Here is an 18283-nt window from a genome sequence, read left to right as displayed (position 1 = left end):
ATATGCCTTGATATTACTGACCTAAATATAGTAATAATGACAATCAGAATATCAATGACAACGTAAAAGCCTTTATTTCTGATCTGTGAAGAAAGTTGTGAAAAAAAAAATTACTTAAATAGTTATTTTGCTGTTGTTTTTCTGACAACTTCCAAGAAAAGGGATAATCAAGGTTTAGAGACATAGTGTGCAACTGAGCTACATAATTTTTTCCCTTTCATATGAAGATAAATTGTGGTTATTGAAGATATTGCTGTTGTGGTTTTGTTTTGCATCTGTGCGTGTATTCTCCAAATACGACCAGTTCTCAACAAAATCATATTCAAAGAAAAAAAAAAAAAATCAGATTTCCTGCCTGTATCTCAGTACACAGAATAGCAGGACATTCAGAAGTAGGCCTACCTCATGGAATATAATATGCACAACAGCACAAGGGCTTTTCACAGAATATTCGTTTTAAAACCAACAAAAGCAGACTGGAGTATGAGGCTAATGACTGGGCTGTAGTGAAGTGGGGGGAGGGGGTCAAAGGCCAAACACTTGACATTTGACCTTTGTCCAAGGAGACTTGCTGTCAATCAAAAGTCCTTACAACACACAAGTTACTACAGACATATAATGAAGGGACAGAAAGAGATGAAAACACATCAGAACTGGCATACTTACGTGGTTTGCACTTATATGAGACATCTAGATATTTATGAGTTGTCGGACAGGGGTCCTCGCTGAATAAACTTGATCTGACATCTATTGTACATTCATCACGCTCATCACATAAATCTGAAATAATCTAAAAAAATGCAATGATAGAAAAGGGAAAGAGAGAGAGAGTTAGTCAATGGCTGGGAAGGATGGAAAAAAGAAAGAAAGATAAAAGAGACATTCAAAAGTGCATCGCGTCAGTTCAATGCATTCAGAAAAGAGGAGATATTTCCCTGAATGATCAGTGAAGATAAAACGTGTAGGTAAATTATACATTTTTTCCACATGAAAACTAATACACTCCAAATGATTGGTTTCTGAATGACTATTTCAATACATGCGTATTTCATTTCTTCATTTGTCCAAATTATGTATAAAAACATGAAATGGAGATTTGGTTTTGTCAAAAGTTTACTATATAGACACATTTTACCAAGTTTTAAAAGACAAATTACATTACATTTCATTACATTACATTACATTAAATTACATAATTACATTATATCATATTACATATGAATCTTTTCAGCTCATTTCATATCTTACAAAAATAACTTCATTTGTATATTACAGAAAAATTAAGAATCCCATAAAGCTATTCAAAACACTTAATAAGTGTCGATCTAGAAGAAATAGTAGACAGCATGATCAACAACTTTCATGACTCACATTGCAATACTCCACACAAATAACTTTTGCAACATTTTATCAAAGGTATAAATGTGCATATGGACAGTTTTGAATAGCATACTGTTTGAATCTTGAAATAACATGTTTTCATCAGATATTCATGGAAACAATAAATAAAATATGTTGACCTCTCCTCTGCCAGGACGGATCTTATCCACTGAAAAAGAATTTCTGGTGACAGTTACATGTAAATCACAAAACAAAAGGAGATTAGCGTAACTTGCACAATTTTATTGATTACACAATACAACATCAAAGGATATCAATTATTTACAAAGTAGAGAAATTGATAGAGAGAATACTAAAAATATAATTGTGATTATCATCATATTACTACCTGGTACTATATTATTATCATTCATTCCTATAACTATCTGCTTAATCATCATCATCATCATTCTTGTCATCATAACGATTATAATAATAATAAAAATGATGATGATATAAATAATGAGAAATAAACAGTAACAATAATATAATATGATTTCATAATGAGTAGAGTCACTAGTATACATCAGATGATATGGGCACAGTAACAAATCATCCACACACGACCCAATAAAAATCAGAGTGAGTTTTACATCTGCGAGGCTAATAGGGAGCTTTAGAGTTGCGATGCGGACGCTTATTTAAAGACGACAATTGCATTGATAGTTCTCACTCGCTGTGTCGCCTTGCAAAGGTGCTTTAGATTATGTGGAAATGCAGCCTATACAAAGTAAAATGGTGCCCCCATGTGATCAGTGCATCAAGTAGCTCTCTGCATTGTGAATAAAGTGGACACAAAAATGGCCCAGAATATATAGTGTAAACTCAGAAGATGCAAGATCAATTTTGATAAGCAATTTTTGCACAAGTGCAGAACAGGTTTTCTTCCTCTGAGCATGTGCGTCGCAAAATCTAAAGCTCCCTAATGTGACTACGACTACCTTTCGGGTTTGACAATGGATTGTAATGTACAAGTCATCAAAATACTACTCATGTCTTTCTAAATATTGAACAAAATTTTTGAACCAATTCTCATGCAGAAAGTCTGACATGAAGTTGCAGCAAACTCTACAGTGGTTACATTTTTTCCTAATCACACTATACTGATCCATCTTTAAGCATGAACACAAGCTTCTGGGGTAGGTAATTGAGAGTCATGGGGGGGGGAAGGTACATACAATCTTTAGTATCAAAATGATAATGAAATTTTGATTAACAATTCTAATCTGCATCCTATCATTAAGATTGTTCCCATGGTTACGACATGGTATCTCACTACGAACACAGAATTGGCCAAAGTCTACACATCACATCAAGGGCTCTGGTCTTTATTAATCCTTTCACGATCGCCATCTGAATTTGCTGCTTGTCATTACATATGGCAAGTTACTAATGGCAAGGAGTGACTTCAGGTCTCTGTCCTACCATAAACAAGGCAGAGCATGAGAGAGTGAATCCGTACTCACTTCTAATGAATCAGCTGCTCTACAGTGAATGTCCTCGTGGAGAACGTCGTACTCTTGCGATCCAAACGAACTCCACGGCAACGGACACATATCGGTGCTTGGCACGCGGCGTCCGTAATTTGCATTCTGGAGACTTATCAATGTCCCCGCAGGGCATCGGATAATAAGGCGCTCATTTTCACAGGCAAATACAAAGTGAGTCCTTAATGTGCTCATAAAGAGATCTGTGTAGAAAGAAAGCAAAGAAGGGAGGAGACAGAAATTAGATACATATTCACACAAGAGCATAGAACAATTCAAACAAGCTCAAAATCTGTGACTTTTATCAAAGTCCATAAAAGATAGTTTTAACAATCATTTATCACATTTAGTAGCAATTCAAAAGCTAGTTAATAACATGTTGTGACAAAGATCATTGGAGGAAATACAGAAAAGATATGAGAATAAAGACATTTGACAAACAGATATCATAGAGATGATATTTGAAATAATGTACACATTAGAATCTGTCTGCGTAGCAATGTCTTTAAATGGGCCATTAGGTCAAATTGCCATTACTCTCAATGACATTTGCATCCACAACAAAATAAAATCAAGTAACCAGAATAATGAAAGCTTTACTGCAAATGGACAAATGAAGGAAAATTATGAAATATTACATCTTCACACATTTTTACAGAACAGCTCTTTCAGTCACACGATCACTTTTGTAATATGAACAGACAAGTCCCACCATTCTTCAAAATCATCACTAAACTGCCCTCTTAAACATGACTTTAGGAGAACATTGCTTTAATCTCACACTGAATTACCTTAGAGCTGCAGAGTAAGAGGAAGCTACTGACAGAAATTGCTGAATTATTGACAGATATTGACTTTCAAAACCACTCTTTATGAACAAACCATAAGAAGAATTGTGAAGTGATGACATCATCGCCTGAATATTTTCATAAATGTGTTTTTGCGCATATCTTCACAATATGTTTCATCTTAACACAGTTTCTCTGTATGTTCTGGGTCCTACTTGAGTGACTTTACTGTTTGTTTGGTCTTATTTGTCTGCCTGTTGCCTGCCAGTCTGTCTGTCTGTCTGTCTGTATGTCTGTCTATTTCTCTCTCTGTCTGTCTATTCAATTGCTCCCTCTCTCTCTCTCTCTCTCTCTCTCAATCTCTCAACCTCCCCTTCCATTTCCGTCACCAAGACCACTTCAAACCGACAAACCTCATTTGTGTCGCATTGGGGGCAGAGGTCTGCGAAAGTAATCGACACATCGCAATATATGAAATGGCCTTATTTGGGTAAAGGACTCAAAAATTTAATGCTAATATTTAGACTCATGGTCAAATATGGATGAGGAGGGATATAGTGTTATATATTAAGACATCTGGACTGGAAGTATCATCAAACACTTAATAATAAAAATAACTAAAAAAATGATGAAGGCAAGTGTATAAAGAAATTGTTGCATATCATCGACAACTGGGAGACAGTTTTGTCTATGACACGCCCTTTTCTGATAGCAATGCCATCTGTGGACCAAATTTCATGAAATGACATTGAGCGGGTTTACATGAATGATAAGGACTGTCAAAAAAAGAAAAAGAAGAAGAGGCAGCCAGTTCACTCTCGGTGACTGATGGGGATAGGAGTGGCCCATTGATGAAGAGATCAAACAGGAAACCAAGTCTGGGCTTGGAGAGGGAGTTCAATTTTGAGAGCAAACAGTGCACAAAGGCGACACAAAATGGAGACACACTGACTACTCGCTATTTTTTACACTGACATACATAAGAGTCTGGAAGAAAGACTAGTCCTCACTTGGCTTCACTTCTCTCTACACCCCTCCCAGTCAATAATGAGCCCTATTTGAGTTCATTTTCGCACACTGCCTACTTCGCCTCTCGTCAATTTGTGGATGAACCCAAGCTCCGACTATCTTTTCCCCGACTGAATTTGCCGCGATTGCAAGTTCCTTCAATTAGACTCAAACAGGATTTCCGAACTCCGTGCCAAGGTACAGTAGGACAAAATTAATGCAATGTGATGAAGGTCAAGTGCAGGTAAAGAATAGATGAATCATCTATCAGAAACATTTTGCAAATGTCACTCTTAATTTACAGTAACACGCTAGTATTGTATGTTTACTGCCACGACATTATGTAGTACGATTTAACAAGGGGAAAAGGGGAATAGCTTTAAAGGGATTGTATAGTTTTTGTTGAGACTTAACTTCAGATTTTTATCATTTTTTGGTGAGATAGTGAGAAACCTCTTATGAAATATGAAAGAGCATGTAATTCCATGATGATTTCAACGTTTATTTGATGAAAATTGATTTTGAAATGGCCGAGATATCCAAAACAGAGTGATCCTAATAAAGTGTGGGACCCATCTTTTACTACGATCGCTTTGTTTTACTTTGTTTTTGGATGCTTCAGTCACTCCAAACCCGATTTTCATCAAATAAACTTTGAATTCCTCTTAAAATGGTATGCTCTGTACTATTTCATAAGTGTTTTCTTGGTATCTCGCAAAAAAGTTAAAGCCCAATTTTCAATTTTCATCTCCACTAATACTGTACCATCCCTTTAATAGACAACTTGAGCAGTAGATCTGTCTAAGACATCCCACTCACATTCAGACTTGATGAAAAACTTTCTTTAGATGTCAATGTTGGTTTAGAGGAGACATAATGATAACACAAAAACACAAGGATGTACCTAAATTTTAGCAAAATCAAATTCATTCATGAGTCCCGATTTCTCTAATTCATAAGGATTTTTTTTTTTTTTCAATGAACGTACATGTTTACTTCAGTTCCCCTAAATTCAAGATTATTTCAAGTCTGATAGCATTGCCCTTGCCTTTTAAAATACCAGTACAGCTAGGTCAAGATACCCCAGACAAACTTTTTGGCACCTCACTCTAACTCCACATATTTGGGAGAAACTTCTCCTTACAATAGGCCTGATTAGTCGGATTAAAGGGGAAATCCAGTCCAAATATAAGTTAGTCTGATAAGAGTAAAATATTACGAGTTCAATGGTAAAATTTTGATCAAAATCAGGTGAAAAATAAGGAAGTTATGACAGTTTGAAGTTTCACAAATTTTTCAGGAAACAATTCTTTAACGGTCAATATGAATATGCAAATGGCAAAGTGAGCATGTCATACCCTAACAACTTGCCATATATACTAGTAGTTTGTACATAAAATTTGGGAAATTCCAGTTTTTCATTCAAACGCAATTATGCCCATAGGGCTCAAATCCTGATAGTATCTAACTGATCACTATTCTGAAGTTATTCAACAAGGAATAACATCATATTTTCGACTTCAATGAAAGAAACATTGAATTTTCGTCATTTTTTGTACAAGGTCAATGGAAAATTGTGAGGTTATGACATGGTCAGCTAACTCATTTGCATATTCATATCTACTGTACAAGAACTGTTTTGCAAAAATAAGCAAATCTTACTTCCTTATTTTTCATCCAATTTCAGTTAAATTTATACCACTGAATTTGTAAGATCTTACTCTTCTTTATTAGACTAACTTATGAAGAGTTTGTTTGCAAAAACCGATAAGTCCATTTTTGAAGATTTTGAAGTACGGTATCTGTCATAAAATACAAAATAATACCTTTTGAATGATATATTGGTCACTACGCATAAAGGTACATTATTGAAGTTATGGTCAAAGGAAGCAAAAATTTTCTTATTTTTCTCTTTATTTTTCTTGACCTTTCATCGCAAATATCTCCATTTGGCAAATATGGACTTATCGGTTTTTGCGAACAAACTCTTCTTATTTTTGGACTGGATTTCCCCTTCAACAGACCACTGAAAGAGAAAATGGCAAGCCATCATCAGCTGCACACATCTGAGCATACAAACACTTATAAAACAATGATTCTTTATATGCCTGGACAGCTCAGACAGAAAAAGAACAGGAGTGAGAGAAAATGGGGAAGAAGGAAAAATAGAGAATGTGGGTCTCTCTTATACTTCAGTGACTGCAAGACAACTCAGGATTTAAAGTATGAGGCAGAAAATTCACAATCTGTTTTTGTGTATCCCTCCACGCTTTGGACATGATCCCTTATGGACATTTGGAAATTATAACTGCAAGAATTGAAGTAACAGTAGAAACAACTTAAGTACAGCCAGATTCACCATTTTATGACAGTTGCCTCTTGAATTGTAATTGAAATTTTGGCAAGAAAGTTTGTTGTAAACCACTTCATGACACAGGGTCCCTGTTTGTATTCGATGGATGCCTCTCCAATTCCTAGAGTTGAGTTTCCAAACAATTTCGTGTAAACTGCGTGAGATTGAAACAGAGAACTGCACCATGGAAGAGGCATAAGTCATTCAAAAACCCACTTCTCCTTAGTTACGTTAACACGCAGGTGCCAAACTTGAAGTTTAGGTCGAAAACTTAACTGTCGATGATCAGCTCCACTCGTGAATTTATGATGCGGGTTCACACGCATACCTAAACTTTAAGTTACAACTTACCAGCGAGCCCCACTCGATGATTGGTACAACGGAAGTGCAGAGTCTTTGCTAGATGACCTTATTCCCATACAAAATAGCGCAGCGAACGAGACGCGAGGTTCATGCTAACTCACAAGCTTGTTGATTATTGCGTCCACACGGAGTGAACTACGATTGGGGACCCCCCGTGGCTCGTGGAGAGAGCGTGAACCTTAAAATGTCTCGTGGTTCGAATATTCGACTAAACTTTAAGATTGCTAACTTTTGAGTGCGTCAACACGGTGCTAAACTACAAGCTAATCATGGAGAGTTACGTTTTCGACCTAAACATAAAGTTTAGGAACAGCGTGTGAACCTACTTTAACTATTGATTACACCCATTCAAACTCTCATCAATTGCCTATTGGATCCAATAACTCTTAGAGCCAAAAAGGGTATGGTAACTCAGCAGACATCGAACAGTGCTCATGCTGTTCACGCTCTTCAACAAGCGATACGTAATATCACCGTTCCCAGCAAGCACTGTCTTTTTCTGTCCACTAGGGTAGCATTAATCAGCCTAAAGGAATGTCACCAGTAACATTTTATACCGTTGGGGTATGCCCAGGTATACAGACTGCTATTTGCACAGGTGAGGCGAGACACTGTCTACCTGGTGCAAAGGCAGCAGGGTCCCTAGGGGAATCAGCAAAATGCTTGGGAAATGTCACAGAGGCGCAATTTTGTATCACACCAATGTTCGGTTCTCTCACTCTTCTGCCATTCAACACTGCTTGCCTCTTGGCTACTACCTTTTAGCTATTCTCTCTCCAATTCCTCTCTCCCTCCTTCTTTTTCTCCCCCCCCCCCTTCCCTCCATCTTTCTCTTTCTCTCTCTCTCTCTCTCTTTACATTTCTCTTTCTTCTTTCTGTCTGCACAGTATAAACTTAGAGGTAGACATTTGAGAAGAAAGTTACTTCTACATGAAATCTCACTCAAATCGAGAGTGAGCAGTTTGAATTCCAAGAAAATTTCTACTGAGGTCAAAAGAAATGATGTTCAATCAAGGGATGGGAACTCAACCCTTACCATATCTCACACAGTATCCACAGAGAAACTCTTTCTGCCACAAGACTATAACATCCCTTTTGCACGACTTCTCACCAGTGTTGCTACATAAAATACAACTCACTTTCCCATTAACTTGTAACATTACTACTACAAAGATTATTCCCCGAGAATTTGTACATGAGTCAAAGATATCATGTTCTTGCAAGACATGGATACTGTAAAACGAGGAATGTTCAGGTGCATTATAATTTTGCGGATTTTGCAAGAACCAAGATTAGCGAAATTAAAATGCATATAGTTCTTGTCTAGACTATACACATTGAATGTTAAAGGCAACTCACAAAAATTTCATGCCGCAAAAAAGTGTTTTTACAGTAATAGGAACTCCCCTTGGGGAAACTGTCTATTTTTGACATCTCCCTCTAAAATAGAAAACTGACATTATGAAACATCAATCTCACCAAAACCTGTTACCAGCACATGTCATGGAAGTCTTGTTTGGCTTGAGTCTTGATTTCAAGTCATGCACCAATGTCCCTTTATGAAACAGTAACCATTAGGGTACATAAGGTGCATTCGCACTGGTGTTAAATATCATGGTAATTTGTTGTCATCATTCTCACTGAAGAAATGGATAGATACTGGTCGGTCCTGAGCACTTCATTATAACGGCAGTCCACTGTATCATGGTATTTTGGTTAAGTGTGAATGGTCCTATTGCAGAGCTACCAAGTCTCACGCATTCTGAGTGAGACTCAAGCATTTAGGGGTCGTCTCACGATCTCACGCATGACACCCATTTTTCTCACGCATCGGGCAAAGTCTGCAATTAGGGCCCATAATAAGGAGCATAGCTCAAAGGATTAAAGTGATAGTCACAATTGAAGGTACGTTTTCCTTTTGTCTTTCAAAATAAGTCAAAAATAGTCACCTGATCGCACCATTAAGAGCTAAAAATTGGGGGGGGGGGACCCCCCCCCTCTACACCCTCGCTTGCGCGCACATTCGCTCGCCGAGATGCCGAGTTACGAAAATCTCACTCATAATTTTTTTTTTTAACTTGGCATCCCTGCTATTGTCACATGAACCTGACATCCTTGAAGTCATGTTTGGGTGTGGAAAGTCCACCGTTCAACAGGAAATGGGTGTCTGAAGCACATCTGGTCTTTTCTGTAACTTTCCTTATAAAATGCTATTCGACAGGCTTTTCTTATGAAAAAAAAAAGTTTGTTTCAAAAGTACCAACTGGGTAGATTAATTGTGAGCTCTGAATATGTTTAACACACAAACTTCTATCTACTCATGGTCACATGGGCTAGAAATGATGAAATTGACACTAAAAACTGTTTTATTCTTTTATGTGTAAGAAGAAACTTTCTCATGTTCTGCCCCCATGATTTTACTCACAGGTCAACTAAGGCATGGAGTGGCATTCCTTTTTAAATGTCGTCCAGGCAATTGGCTTTAGTGTGAATGTATCACTGTACGCTCACTTGGCAAACAACATGATATGAATAAATGATGCTTTCCCAGAAGCAGCCATCAACTATGTGCACATTCAATAGACAGCTCAAGCCCCTTACACTCCTCACAAGATGATATCAGATTTGCGTGGGTTGAGAATGAGAAGGGCATTAAGGTGCCTCAAACACTATGGCTTTAGTAGCAACTTAACGCCATTATCATTCTCAACCGACAAATTTATGTCCTCATTTTCTCTTTGCTTCTGGATGGAATTCTATCAAGATAGGTTTCACATCCTGCTGATGATTCCAAACTCTTTCTGCATCTTTTCACGTTATGCATCTGAAACATTCGTGCCTCCATCACAAAAGCAAAGAAATGAAATGACACTGCATCTTCAGATGAATTTGTGGCTTTCACAAATTGCGCAACCATCACCATGGCAACAGACAAAAGGATGCACGAGGTAAAAGCAAGAGTGTCAAACAGTCACATGAGCAAGAGGCCCGTCTGCTCTTAAGTCAAACCAAGCTCTCCCCTATGATGAGAGAGATTTCATACCCAATTCCTCAGAGTATTCAGTGGACTTTGAGCTGAATAATTCAAGAAAACCTGCACCATCTCGTCTGGCCGGGCATAGCCAGGTATTGAAGTACATGAAGATTATATGAAGTGAATTCCCAGCGGCCATTTTTTTGCAGATGATGGGGGGGTGGGGGGGGGGGGGGGGTACGACAGTGATGGGTAGACTTACAATGCAGCTCCAAGCGGAGGAAACCGTTGAGACTTGACGCTCTCATCAATCAATAATTGACACGGCTTCCCATCAGAAATGCACCCCTCTGATGCCCAATTTTGTATACCTGATCATATCGGGGCACTTTCTGGATAGTCTGCAACCCACCTGATTCCATTTGTGACACAATACTCCCTGGGTGAGAGGCAAAAGGGCGCTGGTGCAAGTAATACATCTGCCTGCAAAACGGCATTTGGAAATTTTAGCCTATATGCAAGTAACTTTCTCACACCTGTGCAGACAGCGTAAGAGCGGCTCCTAGGAAACGAGGCTTGCAGGGATGCAGAGGTGCCAATTTGCAAGAGTTATCACATTCTGTCTTAAGAACGCATGAGGTTGTGATCAGACAATATTTTGGTTAGCATTTCAATTGATCAGACAATATTTGGTTGGCATTTCAAATTCAGAAAAAAATTGCCTAATCAGACATTATCATCATCATCATCATCATCCCCAAAACCAATTTAGTACCATTTTTTATCATCACTATAATTACTAATATCATCATCATCAATCATCATCATTATCATCAGTCATCATCATCATCAATCATCATCATTATCATTACCATCATTACTGCATTTCCATTCTTTACATCACTGTAATCATGAGATGTACTGAAATCAATGATAGTGGCAAATGCATCACACATATGCATCATCACAACAAATACATTGTCACAACAATGCCATTAATCAAGCCAAATCAAGTCATTTCCAATTTGTCATTATCAATATCATAATCACCTCATGACCCTCTATAATACATCAATGTGGGAAAGAAGGTTCATCCAGCTGTTCAGTTTATCTCGAATGAGCTAACAATTGCTACAGAGTAGTAATATGTGACTTCACTATTAGGATAATGGCCTGATAATATTTATGTTCAATCATCATTTTCTGCTGGATGGCATCTGAAAGCAAAGATGATGTTGAAGTCAAACTCTTGTTGTCCGTTTTATTCAAGGCAACTTGCTATTCTTCGATAATTTTGTTTTTCATAATGCTGTCTTTAATTAATCCTACTGCCTATGAAAACCTGGCATATCAAGTAGGTCCTATAAAGTCTGTGGGGCTTCTAGCATCTCTTAGCCTAAGGAATGGATTAAAAAGAACTTTATAATAGCAGAGAGACGAATGGAGCAACAAAGACAAGATCACTTCAAATGCCGCCAAGTGCAGTATGTTTTGATTGCTTCACAAATAAAAGCATGTAAAACATGCCTTCTCATATCTTCTTTACCTAAGGCCCTGCAAATGTATTGCTCTTGTAAACAGTTTTAAAGTGCTTGGCAAATTGGATGCTTGCGGCATTTAGATGACATTTAAAGGAGCATGGGTCCCTACTACTGGACTGGTATCTCAAGACGCTTTACAGCGAATAAGAGTCTAACCAGTATGACTGACTGCCAAAGTCTTTCACTGATGACCATGTTATTCTACCTTACTTCAGCAGATCCAAGGGGAAAGATACAGATCATGTTGTTAACTATGACCTCTAACCACATACATCAGTCATTTGTGTTGGCCTTTGATCCAGCTGTTGCTTCTAGCAATAACAATTTCATCAGTCCCTTGTTACTTCCACTCTTGCAACTGAAAGAATTCAGCTGTTAACTGGGCAAACGTTTAAAGACCCAAGCACCAGTCCTTGTCACCAAGTGTCTAACATAAAGATACTAATTGGTCAAATCATGATCTGAAACAGTCTAAAATGAATTGCATTACTCATATTTTTCCTGTATTTCCTGCAAAGCTGACATTGTATTCCAGTTTCCTACAGTGAGATGATAGTCTAATGACCATTTAGACCAGCAAATTTCAATGGGTGCGAACGGGTGCATCATCTGAATTTCTTTGGTCCAAAATGTTTGACTGCTCTTGATACAATGCTGAAGTACCATTGAAAACTGGCTTTTGCACTGAATGACCCTTGAATATCATACAATATATGTGCATTCAGCATCACTTCCAAGAGTTTTCCAGCCAGAAACATGGTTTTGAAATCAAAACATGCTTTCTGTTTATCATTTTGCAATAACTGAAGTCGTAATCTCATACTATGCAGTTTTGAAACATGATTTGGAAATGCACTGTTGAAGTGAGATTCAAAACCCAGTTTCATTAGAAACAATGTTTTGAAAGTTCTGACTGTTTGACTTCATTGGCAGAGGGACAAGCTGTGCATAATAAGATGCACAGCGGTACAGTCTGAGCTGTGTTACTGAGTTTCTTAGTAAGCTCTATACATAACCTTTTAATAATGTCTGAAATATCACATTTGATGCATATTTGTGGGTCAGATGTATCATAAAACATCCTACCATATAAAAATTATGCAATAAAGCCCAAAATGTAAGGAGATATATTCATTTTTCTCTATCAACCATAACTGTAGACGGTTTAAACTAAAAACATTCTCATTATAACTATTGTTCACATTTTGTGTATCTAACAATACTTAACATTGATTATACTGATTTAAATTTTTACATTGCTTTTTTTCTATCCCTAACTCACATTTAAGAACTATTTTGAAGCACTAAAGCTGGGTTTTTTTGTTTCATCTGCAAATGGTAAATAATGCCTTTAAAAATGCAGCCCAAGTTTCTTCAGAATGTGTAGCAGTTGAGATATTCTCCCTTTAAGTTGTTGTGTAGTATTTTTCTTTTCATTTTTTTTTTTTTTTGCAGGAAGGTGGGGGGGGGGGGGGATGTGATTGTTTGGTCCTCCTAAGGGACCGGTCTACAACCAACTTGGCACATTCCTGCCATGTTCTAGTTCAAGTCCCCCTGAAGGCTTGTGATCGAAAGGAACCAAACAACTGTGGCATGGAGGCGACCCATGCCTAGCAGGGTCAACTCAATTTGGATATTTAAATTGCTTCTGCTAACAGATGCAGGACCATGGGGGATTGCACCCTCACTTTAATGCAGTAATGTTTTTTTGGTCTCTGAAAAACCAATAATGCTCTAAATGCAGAAGTAAATAAACTTCACAGATCAAATACATGTAACCACTGCTATCAGTGCTCATACATCTATCTGCCTGATGATTAAAGTGGCTTTCGAAGCAAAGGACTCACTTGTCACATGGACTAGATTATCATATCCAACTTTTTGAGTAGTCCGTCAATCATGACTTCAATATGAGCAGGGTGCTCGGTGATGTTAAGACCAGATTAACCTAACACCATGCACAAGTGAATGTCTTGTAGACCCGCAATGATTTATGGATATTTGAAGAAGAAAAAAATGAATGCGTCCTACTACAGAGATAACTTTTAATCCCACTAGAAATCAAAATACTAATATATTATTGTAACTGTTGAGATAATTTATCTATGATATGTATCATCACAATCATTGCCACACAGAGGACTGCTCTGCAAACGAGTAGGGCACAACTTTCTGGTACATTTACAGGTTGTACATTACAGAAATATCTATCATTCTAGGTCAGTATAAGGGACCACTTAACATTTGAGGTTATAGGGCTCTATCACCTTAATCACATTCGCAAGTCAGCATAAATTGATGATGCAAATACAGACATAGCAGATCATTAAAAAAAAGATATATATATAATATATATATATAATTTGTAGCTTTCTCACTGTGCATATGTGACCGTGCATCACAAAACGAACAAAAAGTCGCACACACTAATTTTGTGTGAGAACTGAGAAAAGAGGTGAAATGGGTTAATCTAGCGGATCTTGACTTTTTTATAATTTCTGAAAGAGCAAGTCTTCTTCTTTCTTCTACATTGTGCTAAAATTTGAGATCATTAAATGGGCAGGAAAGCATGTTTTTAGCAGTTTATCTCGAGCATTATTTGGTAGAATAGTGTGATAAGGTGTGTCTTTTCATTTCTTAAAAACCTTGTACACACTCTTCACTTTCAACTCTAATAACTTTTGAAAGGATGCTGTTGCTGCTTTGAAAATTGGCATTAATTATGGACAGAATGTGTTAATAAGGCATGCTCAATTTAAGTTTAATCTGATAATCCCTTCATTATTGTTACTCAAGTGGCTTACATCCTGTTTTTGTCCCATTCATCGCACAGCCAGCACGGCTTGGTAAAGATTAGCGCTTGAATAGACACTGTACTTCAGAGCCTCTTTTCTCAGTTCACACTTTTCATGAGTGTGTGCTTTCTTTCCAATATTTAGATAGGTTAGGAGAGTCCATTTGATTTGAGTTATAGGACTACATCATTTCAAAGCTTAAAGTCTGCTCTTTCAGAATATGCTCTTAACTAAAATTTCATGTCTGGCGACATTGTGTGTGTTTTGTGGTGCAGGGTCACATATAATCTCACACAAACCCCTACATTACTAGAAAGTTTAGAAACTCACTTCCATCACATTTTCTCTTCCTTTGCATGAGTTTGCAGTATCCTACATCAAAGACTACAAATCATTCAATACTGAATAGTAATTTCCACCCACACTGTTACTGTAAATACCAGGTACCTCACTTCTCATTAAAGCATGTGTCAAGTCAAAGCTTGCAGAACATTGTAATGCAAGCCTCATGTACAAGCATATTACAGATCCAAAAGTAATAATTACATTCACACACACACACACACACACACACACACACATACACACATGCATACACAAATACATGAAAACACTGATAATTTGAAATACAGTATTCATACAGTCATCTCTTTGTATGCAATTAAAGTATTGTTTGATACCTAATATACAGTCTCGCAGACAATGCCCTGATCATGGTATCAATTTGTACTGAATACAGATAGATACGTGCGTCTCCCTGTCATGGTTCTTTTAAACAATCAAGAGTGGGTTGAATTCTGGCATATATTACAGCGTAAAACAATAAAGCAAAAAGTGAGATAATCCATCATTTTATGATAAGTGGAATCTCAGTGACTACATTCAGATGCGGTCTGCATCTTCACGAGAGGTTAAAAAGAAGAAAAAAAAATAGGGCAGTTCAGGAGCCCCAGACTAATCGCAGTGAGCAAATATGTGTCTTGCGTGGATTTCAGAGCACGAGCCTCACGCACACGAATACCTTGCCCACTTGGACAACATACACCTGTATATAAGAAATATGCATGAACCTCACCACACAGTGTCCATATGTTTTACGCATGGTCGATTCGAGTAATGGTGACATATTTCATAAATTGATAACTGAAAGCATTTTAAGAATTGTGATGCAATATTGCAGTTTCCTATCAAATATTTAGAAAGACTGCATAAATATACAGAATGCTTTAAATGTTTTTTTTTCTTATTTTTTTACCCAAAACACTCCAAGTGGAGGAGGCAGAGCAAACATGAAGGACATCACTTCATAATTTGTGAATGAAAACTCTTGTGAAGCAGCACTGCTGACATATTTGTGTGTTTTTTGTTTGTTTGTTTGTTTGTTTGTTTGTTGTTGTTTTTTTTTTTGGGGGGGGGTTAGGGAAGAATAGGGCCTATATCCCTCCTCTGGAACAAAAACTTATCAGTTGGTACTGTTTTGGAATCTTTTTAATGTGAACATCTCATATCAGTTTCTCATCTCACTCTTGTTCCACACACAAGGTTTACTCTATCACAATGAAATTTTAAGTGCGTGCAGGAATCAACATCGTACCAATCGACTCGTCAATATCGCCAGTTACCTGTGACAAGTATCACCTAGAGCTATAGAATGATATCTTCTTCCAGGTGAACATGCCAGCATAACTCCAACAAACTGCATATAAATGCATGAAAGAGATCTTATGAGGCTTCTTAGTGTGTGATTATATTTCATATGTTATTGCAACATTAAAGGCATAATTTATCATTTGCAGATGAAACAAAAACCCAGCTTTAATGCTTCAAAATAGATCTAAAATTTGAGTTAGGGATAGAAACAACCAATGTAAAAATTTAAATTCATATAATTAATGTTAAGTAATGCTAAATATTCAAAATGTGAACAATGGTAAATATAACAGAAATGCTTCTAGGCTAAACTGTCTACAGTTGTGGTTTATTGAGAAAAATAATATCTCCATATTTGTCTTTATTGCAAAATCTTTACATGGTAGGATGTTTTGTGATACAACTGACCTACACATATGCATCAATGGGATATCTTCAACATTTTTGAAAGCACTGCTCCCAAAGGTTAACAGTACCTTTAAGATCAAAGGGGAAAAAGTGGTATCACTGTTCATACACGAGAAAGTGATTTTACTATTGTAGAAAATGAATTCCTACTTTGTTGCGCTTGCTGTTAGCATAGAAGACCTCCTTTTAACCAGTGTTACAATTTTGTTTCACCTTGGCCAATCTCTATAATCATGCTGAATTAGATAATGTTTGAACAAATTTTGCTGGCTTTTGTCAAAAAAATCATTTTCACTGCTAAATCACTTAGGGGCTTTAAGAGTTCCAGATCTAAGCATCTGTAATTGAGGGTCGCATTTACAGCAGTCCATCTTTTTTGTTTCCTGCAAGGTTAAAGACCTAAATGAAGCACATATTTTCACTCCAAATTCACTCAAAAAAAAAAAGAGAAGAAAGAAATAATTCCTTAAGTGCAGTTTCTTTAACACTATTTTCTCTCTAAAAAAAAAGGACCTTTCACAAAAGTTTTAGCACTATTTTGTGGTTTGGGAAAAGAGGCTCATTACGTGATCAACCATTGAAATGGAAAGCTCGATGATGGATTGGTCTGATCACAAGGATGAAAGCGCCTGACCCTGCAAACATTTGCTGCTTCAAAAAGAAAAATTACTGGGACAAAATAGTTCCAGAGCTATTGATTTCCCCTCAAGGAACTATCAGACTACAGTAGGCAAATTGAAAGCGATGGCAACAAAAGCATCCAACTTCACTCTCATTCCCAAAGCTCTGCAGTTCCCACATTTCTGTTAGAGCATGTCACTCTCCAGGGTCTCTTCACAGGTGAACAAAATTGCATGAATTCTACTAAAAATGAAGTAACCTGTGTTTTTGCTGAAAGCCTTATTTTAGAATAAAATCAGGCAAGTAGAGGGACAGTATAATTCTCATAAAGCAGACAAACCAAAATGGATGAATACAAAATAAAGAAGAAGACATGATTAAAACAAAATACACACATACACTAATTTCATGGGACAGGTGAGTAAAACTGCATGAAGTGGTCCACCCCCCCCCCCCCCAAGTACTCACAACTGGGCTCCATGGAAGGCCATGCAGCTAGTGTAGCTGAATATGGGCTATCCAGCCATCCTTACAGATGGAAAAATGAAAACAAACAGACAAACAAAACACACAATTTCAATATGTTTGTCAATTGACTGTACAAAAGGTCTTGAGACCTAAATTAAAAAGAGCCAAGATTGATGATAACTTTGATCAATACGCAGTCGGGCTCATGTCACGACGTTGAATACACGGAGCCACAAACGGTTCCCTTGGAATGTTAAATGTCAATCCAATCCTATGTATGGTATAGCAAAAGGAAGCCTTCATTACATCTAAAAGTAATTTTTTATCTCTGTCTGAGGTCAGACCCTGGATATTAAATAGAACAATATCACCAAGGACCAAGAAGGAATAATACCCACTTTCCGTTTCAACAGGGAGCTGCCTTCTGTCTTTGGAAAAAGGTTGCAC

The 18283-nt window shown here is 37.2% G+C and overlaps 1 protein-coding gene across 1 annotated transcript in view; it reads right to left on the bottom strand.

The window, feature by feature from the left end:
• The window catches only part of LOC139719735 (uncharacterized), a 146358-nt gene that overhangs the window by 72474 nt on the left and 55601 nt on the right, over window positions 1-18283 (bottom strand). Inside the window, exons 2-3 of the mRNA XM_071631125.1 lie at window positions 2847-3070; window positions 667-790 (exon numbers count right to left, since the gene is read on the bottom strand). Coding sequence (XP_071487226.1) covers window positions 667-790; window positions 2847-3070 — 348 coding nt within the window. The remainder of the gene's footprint in view (window positions 1-666; window positions 791-2846; window positions 3071-18283) is intronic.

The sequence above is a fragment of the Diadema antillarum genome, unplaced genomic scaffold (genome assembly GCF_040938485.1).
Source record: "Diadema antillarum isolate AM-2024a unplaced genomic scaffold, OU_Dant_1.0 scf00000114, whole genome shotgun sequence".
Lineage (NCBI taxonomy): Eukaryota > Metazoa > Echinodermata > Echinoidea > Diadematoida > Diadematidae > Diadema > Diadema antillarum.
This window is presented reverse-complemented; position numbering and strand designations above follow the sequence as displayed.